The sequence below is a fragment of the Geotrypetes seraphini genome, chromosome 11 (assembly GCF_902459505.1).
Source record: "Geotrypetes seraphini chromosome 11, aGeoSer1.1, whole genome shotgun sequence".
In the NCBI taxonomy this organism is placed as follows: Eukaryota; Metazoa; Chordata; class Amphibia; order Gymnophiona; family Dermophiidae; genus Geotrypetes; species Geotrypetes seraphini.
The window spans coordinates 105,243,129-105,262,555 of record NC_047094.1 but is presented as its reverse complement, the minus strand read 5'-3'; the positions used below and the strand labels follow the sequence as shown (position 1 = coordinate 105,262,555).

The following is a 19,427-nucleotide window of genomic DNA, read 5'->3' as shown; positions in this document are numbered from 1 at the left end:
AAAAAGATGAAAAAAATGACAATTGATGTATATATTCTAAAACCAAGGGCTCCTTTTACTAAGCCGCGCTAGCGTTTTTAGCACACACAGCATTTTAGCGCACGCTACGCAGCTAGAACTAACGCCAGCTCAATGCTGTCATTAAGGTTTAGCACGGGCGGCAATTTAGAGCGCGCTATTCCGCGCGTGAAAGCCCTAAGGTGGCTCAGTAAAAGGAGTCCCAAGTGAATATCTGAAAATAATGACACATCGGTGTTGAAAATACCACATCGCAGAAAGTGAAATATAACATCGAGAGAGAGTACAGCCAACAAATCCGGTATCACCAAAAAAGAGAAAACCTCCGGCAAAATAAGCAGCCAGCCCCCCCCCAAAAAATGGTGGGAAGCATGCAATATACTGAAACCAAGGGCTCCTTTTACTAAGCTGCGCTAGCGGTTTTAGCGCGCACTTAGCGCACGCTACAATGCCGCGCGTGCTAGACGCTAACGCCTCCGTTGAGCTGCCATTAGTTTTTCCACATAGCGCGGGGGTTAGCGTGCACTAATCTGCACGCTAAAAACGCAAAAAACGCTACCGCAGCTTAAAAGGAGCCCTAGGAGATGTCTTTAAAATACTGTTCTGCTTTCAAAGCTCCAATGCCGATAAAAATATACAATCAAAGACATGCAGTAGCACCCTTTTGCTAGAACAATCCATAGAAAGGTTCAATACCCACATTAGAACAACCACACACTGGGAGGGTGGTCAACAAGTTAATGCTCTACCATTTCTGTTATATTATATCACCAGAAAAAAATGCGAAAAAGGCATTACCCAGTGTGAGGAGAAAACCACAAAAGTCAAGTGTACTGTTCAAAAAGAAGCACAAGACATGATATTACGCGGGAACCAGCCTAGCAGTATCATTCTTGGTGAAACCGCCATTTAAAAGTGAACCGACACTAAGGGCTCCTTTAGCGTTTTTAGCGTGCGCTATTTCGCGCGCTAAGGCCCTAACGCACCTTCGTAAAAGGAGCCCTAAGAAAACAGCTTCTGGGGCGCTCCTTAAGTCGTTCATAAGCATCTTGGACTAAGAGCTAACATAACAAAGGCAGATATCAAACCAATATTGCCAAAGAAAAGTGTACTTACAGTTTCAACGTTCACTCAAAAACACCTAAGGGACCGGGCCTCAGCTCAAATGTAGGGATGATGACGTGAGTAAGTAAGTAAAGGTCCTATCTAATCCTATATAATAAAACCCTAAGCGCGCATGCGCACTTAGGGTTTCGTGTTCCCTGCCGCCGTGTTTTCTGTTCTGTGGCTGTATTCCATTTTGGAACACAGCAGCAGGGAACATGCCGGCGACTCTCTAAGGACCTAGGAAAGAGGCCCTGAGGGCACTAAGGACATAGAATGGGACACTAAGTACATAGGAAGGTGGCACTGGGGGCACTAAGGACATAGGATGGGACACTAAGGACATAGGAAGGTGGCACTGGGGGCACTAAGGACATAGGAAGGAGGCACTGAGGGCACTAAGGACATAAGATGGGACACTAAGGACATAGGAAGGGGGTCACAGAGAGTCAGGCAGGCATGGCACAACAGAGAAATACAAGCAGACAGGGGGCTAGGGAGAGACACAGAAAGAATGACAGACAGACAGCGTCCAAGGAGAGAAAGAGACAAAGAAAAAAAAATAGACAGACATCTACTCTAGCACCCGTTAATGTAACAGGCTTAAACACTAGTCTAATGTAATCTTTGGTTTATATATTGGGTCATCTCCCAGTGGAGCTCGACTCGGTTCACATATAATTAAGACTAGAGTACATAGCAGAAAACATAAGAGAAGGAAGAACTAATTAAAAACTAAAGTACATAAGAAAAGCATAAGAAAAAGAACTATAATATTATCATTTCGTTGAGGCTGTAGTTAAACCATTTAAAAATTGCGAGAACAACAAAGTTTTCAGGAATTTACGAAATAATTGCAGCTGGCCTAAAAGCCTAATGGAGTCAGGAAGTTCATTCCAGATCTCTACAAACTTGAAAACAAAAGATCGACGGAGCTTCCCAGCTCCCTATGGGTTTAAAAGCTACCAGAATGATGATGTGGCCAGTGAATAAGCAGGAGAATGTGAGTACAATGGAGTTGGGTCCCCCCCCCTCCGAGAATCTAGTATTTAGGTTCACAGTCATTCAAGTTAGGCATGATTTTGGCACAGCTGGAGGTTAGACTCATTGCTCTGTATTGCAGCCAGTTTTTCACGAAGTTCAATGCTACTTTTAGAGAAGCAGAGCTGCCAAAGTACTTGATTTTAGGCCAGTCCTGGATTTCTGTCAACCTTATCATGATGCATTATGAGACCTGTAGCACTGATCTCAATGGGTACAATCAAGGACCACATACATAGACAATTCCTCCAAAGTACCAGGAGTCACACTTGACTCAGACTTAACCTGCAACATTCATGTTGTCTCTGTAGTGAAAAATTATTCTTTAAAATGAGACAACTGAGGGCAATTAGACCTATCTTAACAGAGACCAGTTTCTGTCCTAATATCCCACCTGTACTACTGCAATTCACTATATGGTGGCATTACAGAAAAAGAGCGAAAGAGAATCCAACAACTACAAAACATGGCCGAAAGACTAATTCTCAAAATGAGTCAATATGAAAGGGCAAGTCCACTATTAGAGCAACTGCAATGGCTACCGATGAACAAAAGAATCCATTTTGAGATAGCATGCATAGTTCACAAAGTGATCTATGGAGAAAACTCAGAGGGGCTAACATCTGATATAAAAGTCCCTCAATCTTCTTCTACTCACGCATAATACAACGCTTCAAACCACCCCTCCCGTCACCTAAAAAAATAGGGTGGAAAAAGATGTTTGAATACCAAGCTCCCCACGTCTGGAACAAACTACAATACAGCTAAGGCATCCTACCACATACCTTGACTTCAGGAAAAAACTAAAGACATACCTCTTGTCCCTATAACCTCTTATCTTGTCTCTATAACCTCTTATCTTCACCCTTTCCTTCCAACAACCACTACTGCTCTAACAATGTAACTTCCAAACTTGATCTAATTCTTATTGTAAATCGCATAGATTCCTTGGAGAGAATTGCGGCATATAAGACACAGTACAGTACAGTATATCACATTTCTCTGGGGTACAAGTTCAAAAGCAGGACTGGTCAAAAGGTCTTCCTCCTGGAAATGGGTCACTTGGCAGCTCTGAGGTGGGTGGTTTTCATTGCAGAAAGTCTTGATTTGTTATTGCGTTGTGTCCCTGCAAAATGTTCAAATTGAAACCTATCATTGTAACACACAGGTAAATCAACCTTGTGACGGGAACACTGTGTTCAGAGAGAACACGATTATGAAGACAAAATTAAGTCCCAAGATAAAAGTCTAACATCAAGATCGAAAATAAAAATTTTAATCTTTTTGTCAATTTCTATAAATCCTTGAGCAAAGCAGTTATCAAATTCTTAAATTCAATGGATAAACTCTCTCTGTGAATTATCCATGTCCTGGAAATGCTGAGTGAAATCAAAGGGTTCATTTGCAGCTCGGTATTAGGTCAGGTTTATAAATATGTCAGACTTCTCTTTATTAAGAGAGGCAGCTTGCAAAAGTCAGAAGTATTACAGTACCAGCTAAAGTAAGACCCAGGGGTACAAGACACTGAGATAAAAGTGGAAAATAAGACACAATTTCTGGAGGCACAGTGCAAAACAAGAAAGATAAGACAATATAATTAGCAGATGGTGAAAAATCTCTTCCAGAAAAATGAGATGATACCATCTCATGGACTGCATGGATTCTGGATTCAAGACTGATTCTAACACTTCAAAAATACTTAATTCCATTTTAATGTTTTTATAACTGTTCTCGCTGTAGGAGACCAGTGCTTTATTGATTGCTCGGCAAAATCTGGTAACCCAGAACTGTGTAGCTAATATCAAAGCTCAACCTACAGAGCAGAGTTGGAAAAATGCATCAAAAAATGTTATCAGTGATACCATATGTACTGACAAAATCAATGTCCATGACCATAAAATTCTTGGCTGTAAGTCATGTAATATAAAAGAGGGAAAAACACCCCAGGCACCTTCTTATATCATTTCAAAACAACCAAAGCTGATCAATTGAATGAGATTTCCATGTAATTATAGGTCACAAAAAACCCTTATAATTGTATATACCATATAACTTAATCTTTGTTTAGAGAAATTCTGATTCGGTTGGATTTCTCCAACCAAAAGTTAAGTCATTTTGTTGGACTATTATTGATATTTTGGTATATTACCATATTGAGTTATATATAAAATTATAAGAGGGTTTTTTTTGTGACCTATGATTACATGGAAATCTCATTCAAGACATCTAAAAGTTGGGGCAGGGAAACATCCATTTTCGAAACCGCTAGACGTCCCAAATTTTTTTTTTTTCCCAAATGATCTATTTGGATGTCTTACCCTCTCTTTTACAGCTTTTAAGCTTTGTAGCACGTGCTAAATATTAGCATGTGCTAAACACATGTTAAACACTAACGTGTGCATGCTATCCTATGGACGCGTTAGCACTAAATCCACGCTAAAATGCTTAGCGCACCTTTGTAAAAGAGGGTCTTAGTCCTTAGGACATCTAACTTTTCTGGCCATTTTTGAATACAAAAGCGCCCATTTTCAAAATGTCTAATCAAGAGCATTTGGACATGGGAGGGGCCAGAATCTTAATGGACTAGCCATGCAGACATTCGAAACAGGGCAGTGAGGCACCTTAAGGGATACTGCTGTGAACTTCACATAAAGGGTGCCAGGTATATATTTCACCAGAACCCCCTTTTAATGTTCAGTCTGGTGAGTCCTCTAAAACTCCCCCCAAACATACTATACTCACCTGTCTACCACCCCCAATAGCCTTTATGGTTGCAGGTGGCACCTATATGGCAGTAAAGTAGGTTTTGGGTGGCTCACATGTTCCACAATAAATGTAATGGTTAGAGTGGCTTATAGGCCTGAATGCTCCTCTCTATGGCTCACTAGCCCATCCACCAGGCTAAAGACACCTGTATGCTGCTCTACTAGGCTTTCCCATACCAGGTGATGTTGTTTTACATCTTGGGGACCACCGGGGTAGGCTTACCCTATGTCTAGGAAAACCTGGATATGTTCTCTTTGTAGAGGACTGTCCGGGTGCCTGAATGACTTTTCTCAAAAGGAGAAGTCTGTCCAGGTTTAGACGGCTCTCCCGAGTACCTTACCTACCTCCTCCCTGGCCGTTGCATTGAATCTTTGGGCAGCTAGTGGCGGCAGCAATGAGGTGAGCCTGCTGCCGTTGGCCTGCCCTGGAAGCCACCTCTCTGCTGGTCCTGCCTACGTGAGAGCAGGAAGCCACTGCAGAGAAGTGGCTTCTGGGGCAAGCCGACAGCAGCAGTCTCACCTTGTTGCCGCTGCCACTGGCTGCCAGAAGATTAAATGCAGCAGCTGGGGAGGAGGTAGGTCATGGTGGGGAGTCAGGAAGGGGGGAGGGGGGCTGGAGAGAGGTCATTCGGATCCTGCTGGGGTGTTGGAAGGAGGGAGAGACAGAGAATCACCCCTAACTGGTTTCCAGGATTGCAGTGCTGACCTTCAGCTCAGGGGTCGTGTGAACAATATTCAGGATGAAGCCGACTGAACTGAGTGTAGCCTGCAATGCCACCTGTGACTCACCCAACACAATTAAATAAAGCAACTCCCTTATTGATTTCACCACTTATTATTCATGATGAATAATAAATAGATTAATGAATCCTCCAAACTTGCAACATAATATGCTCAGAGACCTGGAGACCATACCCGGGGGAAACTCCCCTTATACAGCTTCTCCATCCAATCGTTGCATATGCTCTATATTAATTGCCATATTCTTTATCTGAAGTGCCAAAGGTGCTGGACCGGATTAGCGTGCGCTAGCCAAAAATCTACCGCCTGATCAAAAGGAGGCGGTAGCGGCTAGCGCACGTGGCAATTTAGCACGCGCTATTCCGCGTGTTAAGGCCCTCGCGCGGCTTTGTAAAAGGAGCCCTTAATTTGAAGAGAAATGCACTTATCTAATCTAGAAGGTTCCGACGTGATGAATCACATTTCGCCCCTGCGTCAGGGAACCTCACAATAATGACTTGAAATGATTTTAATAAGAATGGACTTTGGTCTCTACGAAAGTAGTATGGGATTCAAAAGCGTACTTCACTTCGCAACTTTTGCCATGACTTGTGACTAGGGAGTCTTCTCCCCCTCTTTTACTAAGGTGCCCTATGCTTTTTAGCGTGCGGTAAATATTAGCACGCGCTAATCACGCGCTAAATGCTAACATGTGCATGTTATCCTATGGACACGTTAGCGGTTAGCGCATGCATTGCGTGCTAAAACGCTTTGCGCACCTTTTTAAAAGAGGGCCTTTATCTCTGCGATATTTTCTCAATAACTCTGACTAGATAGTTAATTTCCTTGTAACCTTTTCATATTACTCTTAGTCTCCATCTTACGCTTATCTTTACTTTTCCTTTTTCCTATTCTTTCTGCATTCTACCCTCTTTTTTCCTATCCAGCCTGTTTTTCCCTTAAGATATTGTAAACCTCTCCTGCCCTTTTTGTCCTCTTGTGTCTAGTTTGGTTAATTTGTTTGTGTACACTCCCCTTGTTATGCTTTTATTTTAAATATTGCCCACTTTTTTTTTTTTTTTATTGTACCGATTTGATTTGACTTTTTTTTGTTAAAAATGGCAGCATATCACATAAAATAACTTCATCTGTAGTTGTGGGGTGTGGGTGAGGCCAGGGTGAGGTCATGTGTCCTCTTTTTTTTTTGTCCTCACAAATATGGTAACTCTACACTGGGGGAGTGTGAGGGGGGGCCATACTTTCATCTCTCCAGTGGTCATCTGATCAGTTTGGGCACCTTTCTGGCCCTTATTCACTTTTCAAACAGGTTGAACTTTGAACGTCTACTTGATGCTCTGGACGTCTCGAAAAAGGTTTGATTATCCCTTCATGATGTTCAAATGCCCAAATCCCACCCAAAACATGCCTCTTCCAACTTTCCAAGTTTATTATTTCTTTGGATGGTTTACAGTCATTAAAAATAATTATACACAAAGGTAAACAGAACAAGAAAAAAAAATAAAAATCCATCACATGAAAATTAGATAGGGGAGGGGGAGGTTATATATATTACTTAAGACTGACATGACAGAGGAGGAAGGTACAAAAGGTGGTAAAAATTACATCGAAATATAAAAAAAGGAGGGAGGGGGATGGATAGAACATTAGGAGTTAATTCGCCTCTAGGGAGGCGTTTGGAGTTGAGAACCTGAAATGAAAATTATTTAAGGGGAAGAAAAAGGATTCCTGGCTTATGCATTGTAGGCATCCTTGAATAAAAAGGTTTTGAGTTTTGTTTTGAACAGTGTGAGAGAAGACTCTTACATGCCCCCTTAACATTTAGACGTCCTGGAGGGTGAATTCTCTGCAATACATCAAAAAATTAGTTTTGAAAATCGGCACTTGGGACGTTTTGGCAATTAAGTGTCGGTTAAAGCCATTTTTTGGACTTTTTTTTTCCTTTTGAAAATGAGCCTCATAGTGGAATTGGAAAAGATCTAAGAAGGGCTACCAAAATTATAAAGGAAAGGAACACCACTAAAGAGGTTACAGCATAAGAACATAAGAATAGCCTTATTGGGCCAGACCAATGGTCCATCAAGCCCAGTAGCCCGTTCTCACGGTGGCCAATCCAGGTCACTAGTACCTGGCCAAAACCCAAGAAGTAGCAACATTCCATGCTACCAATACAGGGCAAGCAGACACTTCCCCCATGTCTTAATAACAGACTATGGACTTTTCCTCCAGGAACTTGTCCAAACCTTTCCTAAAACCAGCTACGCCATCCACTCTTACCACAACCTCTGCAAATGTGTTCCATAGCTTAACTATTCTCTGAGTGAAAAAAAAAATTCCTCCTATTGAGAAACACTGGTCTAGAACAGGGGTAGGGAACTCCAGTCCTCGAGAGCCGTATTCCAGTTGGGTTTTCAGGATTTCCCCAATGAATATGCATTGAAAGCAGTGCATGCAAATAGATCTCATGCATATTCATTGGGGAAATCCTGAAAACCCGACTGGAATACGGCTCTCGAGGACCGGAGTTCCCTACCCCTGGTCTAGAAGCTAGAAAGTGCAAGGAGCCTAATCCCCTCTTTTACTAAGGTGCGCTAATCGATTTAGCACATGCTAAACGCTAACACGTCCATAGGATATAATGGACGCATTAGCGTTTATTTAGCGCGCACTAATCAGCTAGCATACTTTAGTAAAAGAAGGGGGGTAGGGTTACCATATGGCTCCAGAAAATGGAGGACGGATTAAGACATCCAGGTTTTACTTCTGCTGAAGCAATGGAAGCAAAACCCGGATGTCTCAATCCATTCTCCTTTTTTTTCTGAAGCCACATGGTAACCCTAAAGACGGCAGCCTGAACTTGGCATTTGAATTTATTATTAATCCACTGAGTGTTATTGTTTTAGTTAAACACTGACCTTGAATCATTGAAATAAAATTGATTATGACAGGTAAGAAATTTCTAATGAATTCTTCAGCCTAGTATAAATGCTTTCTTTTTTTTATATTCACCATTAATCTATTCCTATTTAACAGTTATGCTCATTATAAATCACCTTTTCTTAGCATTCAGGCTGCTTCTTTGATATTATGGATGCTGTCTTTTTCCACATTCATTAGTATTTCCACTGTTCTCATTAATAAGGTCTGCAGTGACTGCTGAAGCTCAGAAAACAGGTGTTTCTTTTTTCATGTACCACAAGAACATGAAAACAAGCTTCTTCTGTACTGCTGGCAAGGACTGGGAATCCACAAAATTACATAAGAATGTGTTAACAGATGGCCACAAATTTTGTCAGGAGAGAGATGGTAAAAACCCTGAACAAAGATGCTATTTCCACGGTTGATTGGTAAGGTAATAAAATTATTTAATGGAATGTGTGTCCTTTAGATAGCAATCAACACACACAGTTTTTAAAATGAAAGTGCCCTCAGTCTGGAGTCAACATTGTTGAGCAATAAGACAGGTAGTGGAATCTCTCCCCTATCAGTGAGCCAGAAAGAACAAGCTCCGATCCCGTCTAGGGAGGAGCGCGGCCAAATCGGCCGAAGCCGGAGCGAGAGGATGGGAGGGGGGAGGGGGAAGGGAGGAGAAGGAAGGGCCAATCAACAGAAGAAGCGGAGGGGGAGGGTTAGGGGATAGGGGTGAGCGGAAGGGAGGTTGCCCTTTCGATACGGCGATCCCGAGAGAGAGACGCGGCTTCCCTTCTTCCCACCCTCGACTGTTCCTTCGCGCAGCTTCCCTTCCTCCCCCCTCGACTGTTCCTTCACCTTTGCGGCCGCCTCCGGCTCCCGCGGCGAACTTCTCCCGCGTCCTCACTCCGACGGCTGCATGCCGGTGTGTGGGGGACCGCCGCCTGCGGGGTGCCTGCATGGGGCGGGTGCACATCGGGAGGGGTTGGGCCGCTGCACACGCGGTCAGGTAGGGAGTCGCCGGCCGGATCGCCGGCCGGTGCGGTCTGTGCCACGGGCCGCTGGCCCCAACGTGTTCGGGAGGTGGGTCGTGCCTGCTGGAGATTTGTTTCTGTGGCCCATCTCCAGCGGCTTCACTGTGCCGCCGCCGTCTCCGGCGGCTCGGCGCGCTGGGAGGTGGGTGGCCTGGTTTGAGCCGCACTGCACGCGGCCACTTAGGTGATGGAGATCTGGCTGCAGTGGGGGGGGGGTTGAATAGGCGCCCACATGGCCGGAGTGCGTCCTCCTCCGTTCACATGAATCGATAAATGCCTGAGTGTCATCATTGTTCCACGCTAGTCCATGAGGGGTAAGAGCAACAGTGCTGAGTGCACGATTTGGTGTTTGAACACCCGCTAATACCTGATGAAAGCCATATGGGTTTTCTGGCTTAAGTCACCTCCAAGAAAGGAAGAGTCTCTGACCGTCTGGGTTGACAGTGACAGAGGCGGAGATAAACGCTGGGGATGAGTTTCCGTTTGCCACGGCATGCGAAACATCAACGACATATCCCATGTGGTTGCATATCATCAAGGAATAAAAATGAGCAAATTTCTGGCATTGGAGGAATCAATTGCATCGTTTATTCTTATTTGAGAGTTGGGAGGTTCGACGTTCGCCTAGAAAAACTCGTCTTTTTATGGAGGTTTGGGATCCTTATGTTCAGAATCTTTCACCAAGAATACGAAGTTTGGTTATTAATGATTTACTATGAATTTAGGTTTAATAATTACATTCCAGTTATTTATTTTAATTCTTTATTTTTGTCAACTTGCATCCAGGGTGAGGGATTTCATTTAAGGGGTAAGGTAGGAGGGTAGGGGATGGAATTAAGGGGGATGTAGATAAAATTGGATTAGTTCATATAGAAATTTATTTTGAAAGAATGATATAAATTTGTATGAATGTTATTATGATTCTTATTGTATTGAATGTACTTTTTGTATTATCCTATCGTATTGATTATTTGATTCTTTCAATAAAATTGTTATAAAGTAAAAAAAAATAAAAATGAGAAAACCTAACATCTCACGATTTTTCATTTGCTGATAACAGTGAGCATTCTCTTGAAACAGCGCTTGCTATTTGCAGAAAGGGTGCATTTTAAAAAAAAAAAACACACTCTGTTTTTCCAATAGTGTACTCATTAGAATATTATGCATGCCTGAACCATGAAACATATGCTCGCACATGTGCTATCAGGAAAATAACGTACACTCTATCTGAAAGAACTTGCTTTCGACGACTTCACTTCCATGGCTTCAAAATGGCCAAATGAAAATAAACAAAATGAGCATGCCCAGAAATGATAGTTTTCTGATCGTGATTGGTCTCTTTGGAGAGCTTCTTCATTGAAATACGTTAGATACAGAAGAACTGATGGATACTGCATTGGGGGTTTTGACGGTCAAAGAAGAGTGCTCAGGAGATGAAGTCAGTTCTGTCACTGTTGAAGACCAACTTTGGTGGATAAGACAAGGGTGGGTAGTGAGAATGTGCACAACCCCCAAAATGTTTTGGAGATTTCAGTGTGGATTTCCTTTCACATACATACATGATTTCTGTTTAAGAATGTTTTCACACCTGTAAAGCAATTGAACATACCGTGCATATGTTAATCTGTAGTTATATATGGTGTGATATCTTTGGGTGTCATTAGTGCCGCCAGGGGGCCCCAGGGTTACAATTCCACGGTTGCACCAACCTAGTGGGGCCCTGCAGGGGAGCAGCACACCTATGTCCTGCTAGGGAGTGGGGGATTGGCTTTGGCAGCCAGGAAATGAGAGATGCAGCTTTAGTGGTTTGTCATTTTCCATTTTGATACATAAGAACATAAGAAGTTGCCTCCGCTGAGGCAGACCAGAGGTCCATCTTGCCCAGCGGTCCGCACCCGCGGTGGCCCATCAGGCCTAATTGCCTGAACAGTGTCCCTGACTAATTATGTAACTGCCTCTAATCCTCTAATCCTATCCCTATAACCTACTTCTACTCCTATCTGTACCCCTCAATCCCTTTGTCCTCCAGGTACCTATCCAATCCTTCTTTGAAGCCCTGTAGCGTGCTCCTGCTTATCACATCCTCCGGTAGCGCGTTCCATTTATACATCACCCTCTGGGTGAAAAAGAACTTCCTGGCGTTTGTTCTAAACCTTCCCCCTTTCAATTTCTCTGAGTGCCCCCTTGTACTTGTGGTTCCCCATAATTTAAAAAATCTGTCCCTGTCTACTCTTTCTATGCCCTTCATGATCTTGAAGGTTTCTATCATGTCCCCTATAAGAACATAAGTAACAGTACCCTGGGGGAATGTGCAAGGCTTACAGTTGGGAAAGGGATTGAATAAACTGCCCTGATTAATTGAAAGACAAGCCCAGAGAGGAGTTGAAAAAACCCTGGAAAGTGGTTGCACGGTACCAAGGGCTGAGGAAAGAGACTTTAGAAGGTGCAACTTTGACAGCTGGTGGAATTCAGTGTGTTTAGTTGAGAAATATGAGGCGGTCATAATGGAGAAGAGAGGTAAAGGGGCCAAATTTAGATCATTATGGGTGCCCATACAAGAGTTTGCAGATAATAGTTGAATTATAGTGAAAGAATGGAGATATATGCATGTCGATATGGATGGATGTTGGGTTTTCACCCTCTGCAAATGGGATGGGTGGGGGTGGGGAGAGGGAGTTTCATTTCAAGGATTTCGTCTTATAATATCCTATGCTTTTTGTTAATAGTGTTATGTGTGTAATATGTTTCTCCAGCTTTATTGTATGTTACTATATAAAATTTTGGAACTGAAAACAAAAGAAAAATAATAGGACATCTCCATCATGGGCATTAAGGCCTGGATTTTCTAAACGGCGCGGTTGTTGGCAGCTGCCTTACAAGCAGCTGCCGATTGCATGTCAATCCTGCAACAGCGCTGTTTAGAGAATCACGTCTCCGGCGCTGGAAACGTAGGCCAGGATTCTCAAGGCCTACATTTCCGGCGTCTACCTTTGATGTGAATCGTGTTTGCATAGGTGCTTTAAGGCACTTAACGCCACTTCCGGCATTAGCCACACCCACGGTGGTGTTAAGCACCGCGAAACACCTCTGGAGGCACGAGTCAGGCGCCGTTCTTTTAGGTGCCAGTAGGCACCTTGAATTTTCCTTTAATTCGACTTTTATATAGCGTTTTGGACTTAGGCGCCTAAGTTAAAGTGCCTTTCATAGAATATGGGCCTAAATGAAAATATTAGCTGTTACTTTGAATGTGGCATATCAAAATGTTTATTAATTTCAAATTAAACCTTCTCCTATACAAAGCAGAAAGGCATGAAAAATTGTCAGCTTATAGCAGAATATTATAACACATTCATTAACAAAGCATACAATTTGTTCAGGTTATTATGGTTTTAATAATTTTTATTAATAAAGCAGCCAATACAAAACAGTGAACAATAGATAAAAGGCTTTATGCTTCTTTGTGGCGGGTGTTCCAGGCCGCGGCCGAGTCTGTTGTATGTGCTGCCCTGAGGGACTCCAGGGATCCAACCAATTGGGCTTCAATTTATTGGCATGGTTTGTTCGTTCTCAAGCTGGTATGATTGGTGTATGCATGTGGTATGTCTGGGGTATGAATGAGGAGGCTAGTATGTTCTACGTGGGACGGAGTGGTCTGTGGGGATGGTGGGGTGTGTGTGGAGGGAGGGGGAGAGAGTCAGGTCCATATTCTAAAAATGTTATTGCAGCCCTGGTTAGCTCCAGGAGGATGACTTCTTTATAACCCTTTCATGCCCTATTTAGGGGGGTTCCCCTCATTGGTGGCCTATTGACATATTTCCCTTTTTGTGGGCATTATATTTTTTGTTAATCTGATGTATTTTCGTTACCATTCCTGGACTGTTTTGGACAGGTCATGTTGTATCCTGACCATTGTTTACTGTTTTTTATAGGTTACTATTTTGAAACTGAAAACTTATGCAAGTGGCATCCATGTGAATGTGATTTATTTATTGAGAATATTTATATACTACTTATAGCAGGGGTCTCAAAGTCCCTCCTCGAGGGCCGCAATCCAGTCGGGTTTTCAGGATTTCCCCAGTGAATATGCAAGAGATCTATTTGCATGCACTGCTTTCATTGTATGCTAATAGATCTCATGCATATTCATTGGGGAAATCCTGAAAACCCGACTGGATTGCGGCCCTCGAGGAGGGACTTTGAGACCCCTGACTTATAGCCTATGTGGTTTATATTCAGGTACTCAAGCATCTTTCCCTATCTGTCCCTGTGGGCTCACACTCTATCTAATGTATCTGGGGCAATGGGGGATTAAGTGACTTGCCCAGGGTCACAAGGAGCAGCACGGATTTGAACCCACAACCTCAGGGTGCTGAGGCTGTAGCTCTAACCACTGTGCCTTACGCTCCCCATTATGTGATGAACATAACGCATTTCTGGTCCCCTTTCATATGTTTTCAGATTTGTATAAAATAGTTTTATTGATATATAATTTTAGTTATGGCCTAGCATCCATCGGAGTGGCGAGTGACTCACTGGCATAGAGGTTCATTTTCAGAAAAGACAGAAGTCCAAATGACTGTATAAACCAGCACTTGAGACGTCGTACTAGTCAAAACGTCCATCTAGCCATTTTTGAAACTGATTTTCTGGTCGTTTTGTCTCTAGTGCGTCTAAATCTTAAGGGGTTTTTGGGGGGTACAGATGGACCTTATAAGAACATAAGAATAGCCTTACTGAGTCAGACCAATGGTCCATCAAGCCCAGTAGCCCGTTCTCATGGTGGCCAATCCAGGTCCCTAGTATCTGGCCAAAACCCAAGGAGTAGCAACATTCCAGCATCTCAAAGAATAGCAGGATTCCAGAACCCCAATGAGAGCAACATTCCAGAGCTGAGATTGTGATGTCATAATGCCTCATTCCACAGTGCCTCAGAGCCAGCCTCATCAGTGATGTTACACTGGCTTAAATGTCCTATACTTGGCTCACATAAGAACATAAGAATAGCCTTACTGGGTCAGCCCAGTAGCCCGTTCTCAGGGTGGCCAATCCAGGTCACTAGTACCTGGCGAAAACCCAAGGAGTAGCAACATTCCAAAATCCCAAAGAGTAACAAAAGATTCTAGAACCTCAAAGAGTATCAAGATTCTATGCAGAATCTCAAGGAATAGCATGATTCCGGAACCCCAAATAGTAGCAACATTCCTTGCTATCTTAGGTCTGTCCCAGTATGGCAACTTTTATGTTCTTATAAATGCCTCAAAATAAAATGATCTATGCAAAAGTGATCCCAGACTTATCGGGAGAGAACGTTTATGTAGAATTAAATTTCTGAAGCCTTCTATCATGTTAACCTTAACCCAGGTAAATCTGAGCTGCCTAATTCACATTAATTAGCCTGTGTTAACAGCTGGTGTTTACACTATGTAGCAGACTGGCTTCGATGCATTTGTAGGCCTTTTGGGCCAGATTCTATAAACGGTGTCTATGTTGTAGGTGCTGCTTGGCGCAGTTGTCAATCATAAAATCAGCGCCATTTACAGAATCATGCCTAGTGGCACCCAAGTGGACTTAGGCGTCACTAGGCATTCTAGACATAAGTGCCGCTCCATTAGGCCAGCTTTTTGCTCGCCTAATTTGGCTGGTGCCCGTCGGATGTCTAATGATGCCTAACTCAACCACGCCTATTTTCCACCCATAACCATGCCTACTTTTTAACACGGGCGTCATTAGGTGTCCCTAGGCATTGGACGGTGCCTCCATTTAAGCGTTGCTAGGTGTCCTAAGAGTTCGGCACTGAACTCTTAAATTGCTTAATTTTGTATCGATTGGCTGAAAACCAGCGTGGTCAATTACCAAGCTGATTAAGCCAAATAAAAAATTAAGTTTGGTGTGGATCCCAAAATTGGGCATCAGTAGGTAGCTGCGATTAAGTTTCCTAGCAGCACCTAAACAGGGCACCGTTTATAGCAGGGGTATCCAACCTGCGGCCCGAGGGCCGCGTGAGGCCCAGTGAAGTATTTTGTGCGGCCCCGGTCAAAGGCGATGCAGTGTTTTCCTCTGCTGCCCCCTGGTGTTTACCGTCTTGCAGGTTCCCTCCTCTATCTTGCTGCAGCGTTTACAGCATTCCTGTTTATTCCTATATCAGTAATACACTCTCCCCTCCGTATGCGCGGTGATTAGGAGCAGAGCCGGCCCGCGAATGTTGAAAATTCGTGAATAACTTTTATGCCGGCTCTGACCCACCCCCACCTCCCTCTTGTCTTCTGGACCTTACCTGGTGGTCTAGCGATGACGCGGGGCAGGAACAATCTTCCTACACTCCTGCCCCGAGCAGAGCCGTCTTCGAAAATGCCTGCCGTGAGTTCCCGTTGTAGTCTCGTGAGACCACAGGAACTCATAGCAGCCATTTTTCGATGTCAGCTCTGCACAGGGCAGGAGTGCAGGAAGATCGCTCCGGCTCCGCATCACCGCTAGACTACCAGGTAAGGTTGATTCACTAGGGGGGTGGGGGGTCCAAGCACAAAAAAACGTGAATATGCGAAACTGCGGGTCTTGAAACCACGAATAAGGAGGGAGGAGTGTATACGTAAAAACTGAAATCCTACAGAACGAATACACAGGTATTGTTTGCTACATAATCTCAGGTACATGTTTTTCATTTGAATTCAGCAGTTTTCTCAGTTACAGTATATAAACCTTTGTTGATTCAATTTTGCCTTTTACAAGGAACAGTTGTAGTGGTTTATTACTTTTAAATTATACACTTGGGAAAAATTCAAAGACAACTTTCAGATGCAAATAGCAATGCCCAAGCCTTGGAAGTGTTAAGCTACGTGCTTTGTGCTTCCAGATATATCAAAGATGTTGGTTGGTGTTCAAGAAGGCTTCAAGCAAAGGGCCGAAACGACTGGAGAAGTTTACTGATGAGCGAGCGGCATACTTCAGATGCTACCATAAGGTAAGTTTTGAGAATGAACGTTGTCATGATTAGAGATGAAAAGAGATTACAGGCCTGACCAAGAAATTTAAAAAAAAAAAATGTCTTCCCTGAAGACTTAAGCATGGTGGTTAAAAAACATATATAAACAACCTGAGAAGGAAGTACACCCCCTCCTTTACTAACACATAATGTGGATTTTAGCACCGGCAGTGGCTCATCAAACTCCTATGAGCGTTGGAGCATTTGCTGCCGTGGCTGGCTCTAAAACCCAAGCTACGCATTGTAAAGGAGGGGAATAGTAAAGAGCCCTAAGCTAGAATTATTATACCATATACATAAAAATTGTGACGGAGAAAAAAGAGATCTCAAAAAAAGAAATGCCCATATGCTTCAGAACAACTATGTCATGCAAATAGGGCTAGTCACAGTCTCTGACACCCCCTCCCCCCCTCTCCCCTCCCCCCACACACACACAATGGCTATGACTAACCCTGAAGTGTATTTCTGTTTCTGAGGTCTGTTTTTTCTCCACAATTTTTGTATATACTGTAATAATTCTAGTTTAGGGGTCTTTACTATATTTCCTTCTTGGGTTGTGGGTGGGGTTGAGATGCCAGGAGTGTTCAACAGGTGGGGCTAGGGAATTCCTGAAAGCCACAGCAGGGATGAGGTGTTGCTGGGTAGGCCTGAGCCCAAAGTGGATGGTTCTGTGTCCGCTCAAGCCCGCCTGTGGCTACATCAGTAAGGTTTTCTTTCGACCAAGGCCCCAGGAAAGCTCTTCTCATATGCTGTGAAATTTTTTTTTTTTTTACGATTAGATTATTGAGGACTTAGGGATTTTTTTTTTCTCATGCCAGAAAACAATATATCTAAGATTAACCAGGAAGATATTTGGCTCGGTTCCACTAAGATTCAAACCAGTAAGGATACTTTCAAAGTTCCAGTGTTCAGATTTGTGGCTTTAAAAATGTGTAGAATAGAATGGGTTAATTCAGGGTCTACACTGAAAGGTCCTCTTACAGGGGCTGTGTAAACAGTCTTATCGTACAACTGACCAAATTTGTGGTAACATAGTAACATAGTAACATAGTAGATGACGGCAGATAAAGACCCGAATGATCCATCCAGTCTGCCCAACCTGATTCAATTTAAATTTTTTTTTTTTTTCTTCTTAGCTGTTTCTGGGCGAGAATCCAAAGCTTTACCCGGTACTATGCTTGGGTTCCAACTGCCGAAATCTCTGTTAAGACTTACTCCAGCCCATCTACACCCTCCCAGCCATTGAAGCCCTCCCCTGCCCATCCTCCACCAAACGGCCATACACAGACACAGACCGTACAAGTCTGCCCAGTAACTGGCCTAGTTCAATATTTAATATTATTTTCTGATTCTAAATCTTCTGTGTTCATCCCACGCTTCTTTGAACTCAGTCACAGTTTTACTCTCCACCACCTCTCTCGGGAGCGCATTCCAGGCATCCACCACCCTCTCCGTAAAGTAGAATTTCCTAACATTGCCCCTGAATCTACCACCCCTCAACCTCAAATTATGTCCTCTGGTTTTACCATTTTCCTTTCTCTGGAAAAGATTTTGTTCTACATTAATACCCTTTAAGTATTTGAACGTCTGAATCATATCTCCCCTGTCTCTCCTTTCCTCTAGGGTATACATATTCAGGGCTTCCAGTCTCTCCTCATACGTCTTCTGGCGCAAGCCTCCTATCATTTTCGTCGCCCTCCTCTGGACCGCCTCAAGTCTTCTTACGTCTTTCGCCAGATACGGTCTCCAAAACTGAACACAATACTCCAAGTGGGGCCTCACCAATGACCTGTACAGGGGCATCAACACCTTCTTCCTTCTACTGACTACGCCTCTCTTTATACAGCCCAGAATCCTTCTGGCAGCAGCCACTGCCTTGTCACACTGTTTTTTCGCCTTTAGATCTTCGGACACTATCACCCCAAGGTCCCTCTCCCCGTCTGTGCATATCAGCTTCTCTCCTCCCAGCATATACGGTTCCTTCCTATTATTAATCCCCAAATGCATTACTCTGCATTTCTTTGCATTGAATTTTAGTTGCCAGGCATTAGACCATTCCTCTAACTTTTGCAGATCCTTTTTCATATTTTCCACTCCCTCTTCGGTGTCTACTCTGTTACAAATCTTGGTATCATCTGCAAAAAGGCACACTTTTCCTTCTAACCCTTCAGCAATGTCACTTACATACATATTGAACAGGATTGGCACCGAACCCTGAGGGACTCCACTAGTCACCTTTCCTTCCTTCGAGCGACTTCCATTAACCACCACCCTCTGGCGTCTGTCCGACAGCCAGTTTCTGACCCAATTCACCACTTTGGGTCCTAACTTCAGCCCTTCAAGTTTGTTCAACAGCCTCCTATGAGGAACTGTATCAAAGGCTTTGCTGAAATCCAAGTAAATTACATCTAGCATATGTCCTCGATCCAGCTCTCTGGTCACCCAATCAAAAAATTCAATCAGGTTCGTTTGGCACGATTTACCTTTTGTAAAGCCATGTTGCTTCGGATCCTGTAACCCATTAGATTCAAGGAAATACACTATCCTTTCTTTCAGCAACACTTCCATTATTTTTCCAACAACTGAAGTGAGGCTCACCGGCCTGTAGTTTCCTGCTTCATCCCTGTGACCACTTTTATGAATAGGGACCACATCCGCTCTCCTCCAATCCCCAGGAATCACTCCCGTCTCCAGAGATTTGTTGAAGAAGTCTTTAATAGGACTCGCCAGAACCTCTCTGAGCTCCCTTAGTATCCTGGGATGGATCCCGTCTGGTCCCATCGCTTTGTCCACCTTCAGTTTTTCAAGTTGCTCATAAACACCCTCCTCCGTGAACGG

At 43.4% G+C, this 19,427-nt stretch overlaps 1 protein-coding gene across 7 annotated transcripts in view; it reads left to right on the top strand.

Moving 5' to 3' along the window:
* Positions 1 to 19,427, top strand: part of DOK5 (docking protein 5) — a 188,397-nt gene that overhangs the window by 103,596 nt on the left and 65,374 nt on the right. For 4 of the 7 annotated variants that reach the window (XM_033914415.1, XM_033914414.1, XM_033914418.1 and 1 more), the window contains exon 2: positions 16,461 to 16,568. In XM_033914415.1, the coding sequence (XP_033770306.1) occupies positions 16,461 to 16,568 (108 nt within the window). Of the gene's footprint in view, positions 1 to 8,483; positions 8,615 to 8,808; positions 9,019 to 16,460; positions 16,569 to 19,427 lie in introns of those variants that run through there. The other 3 variants (XM_033914417.1, XM_033914420.1, XM_033914419.1) reach the window with 3 other exon arrangements.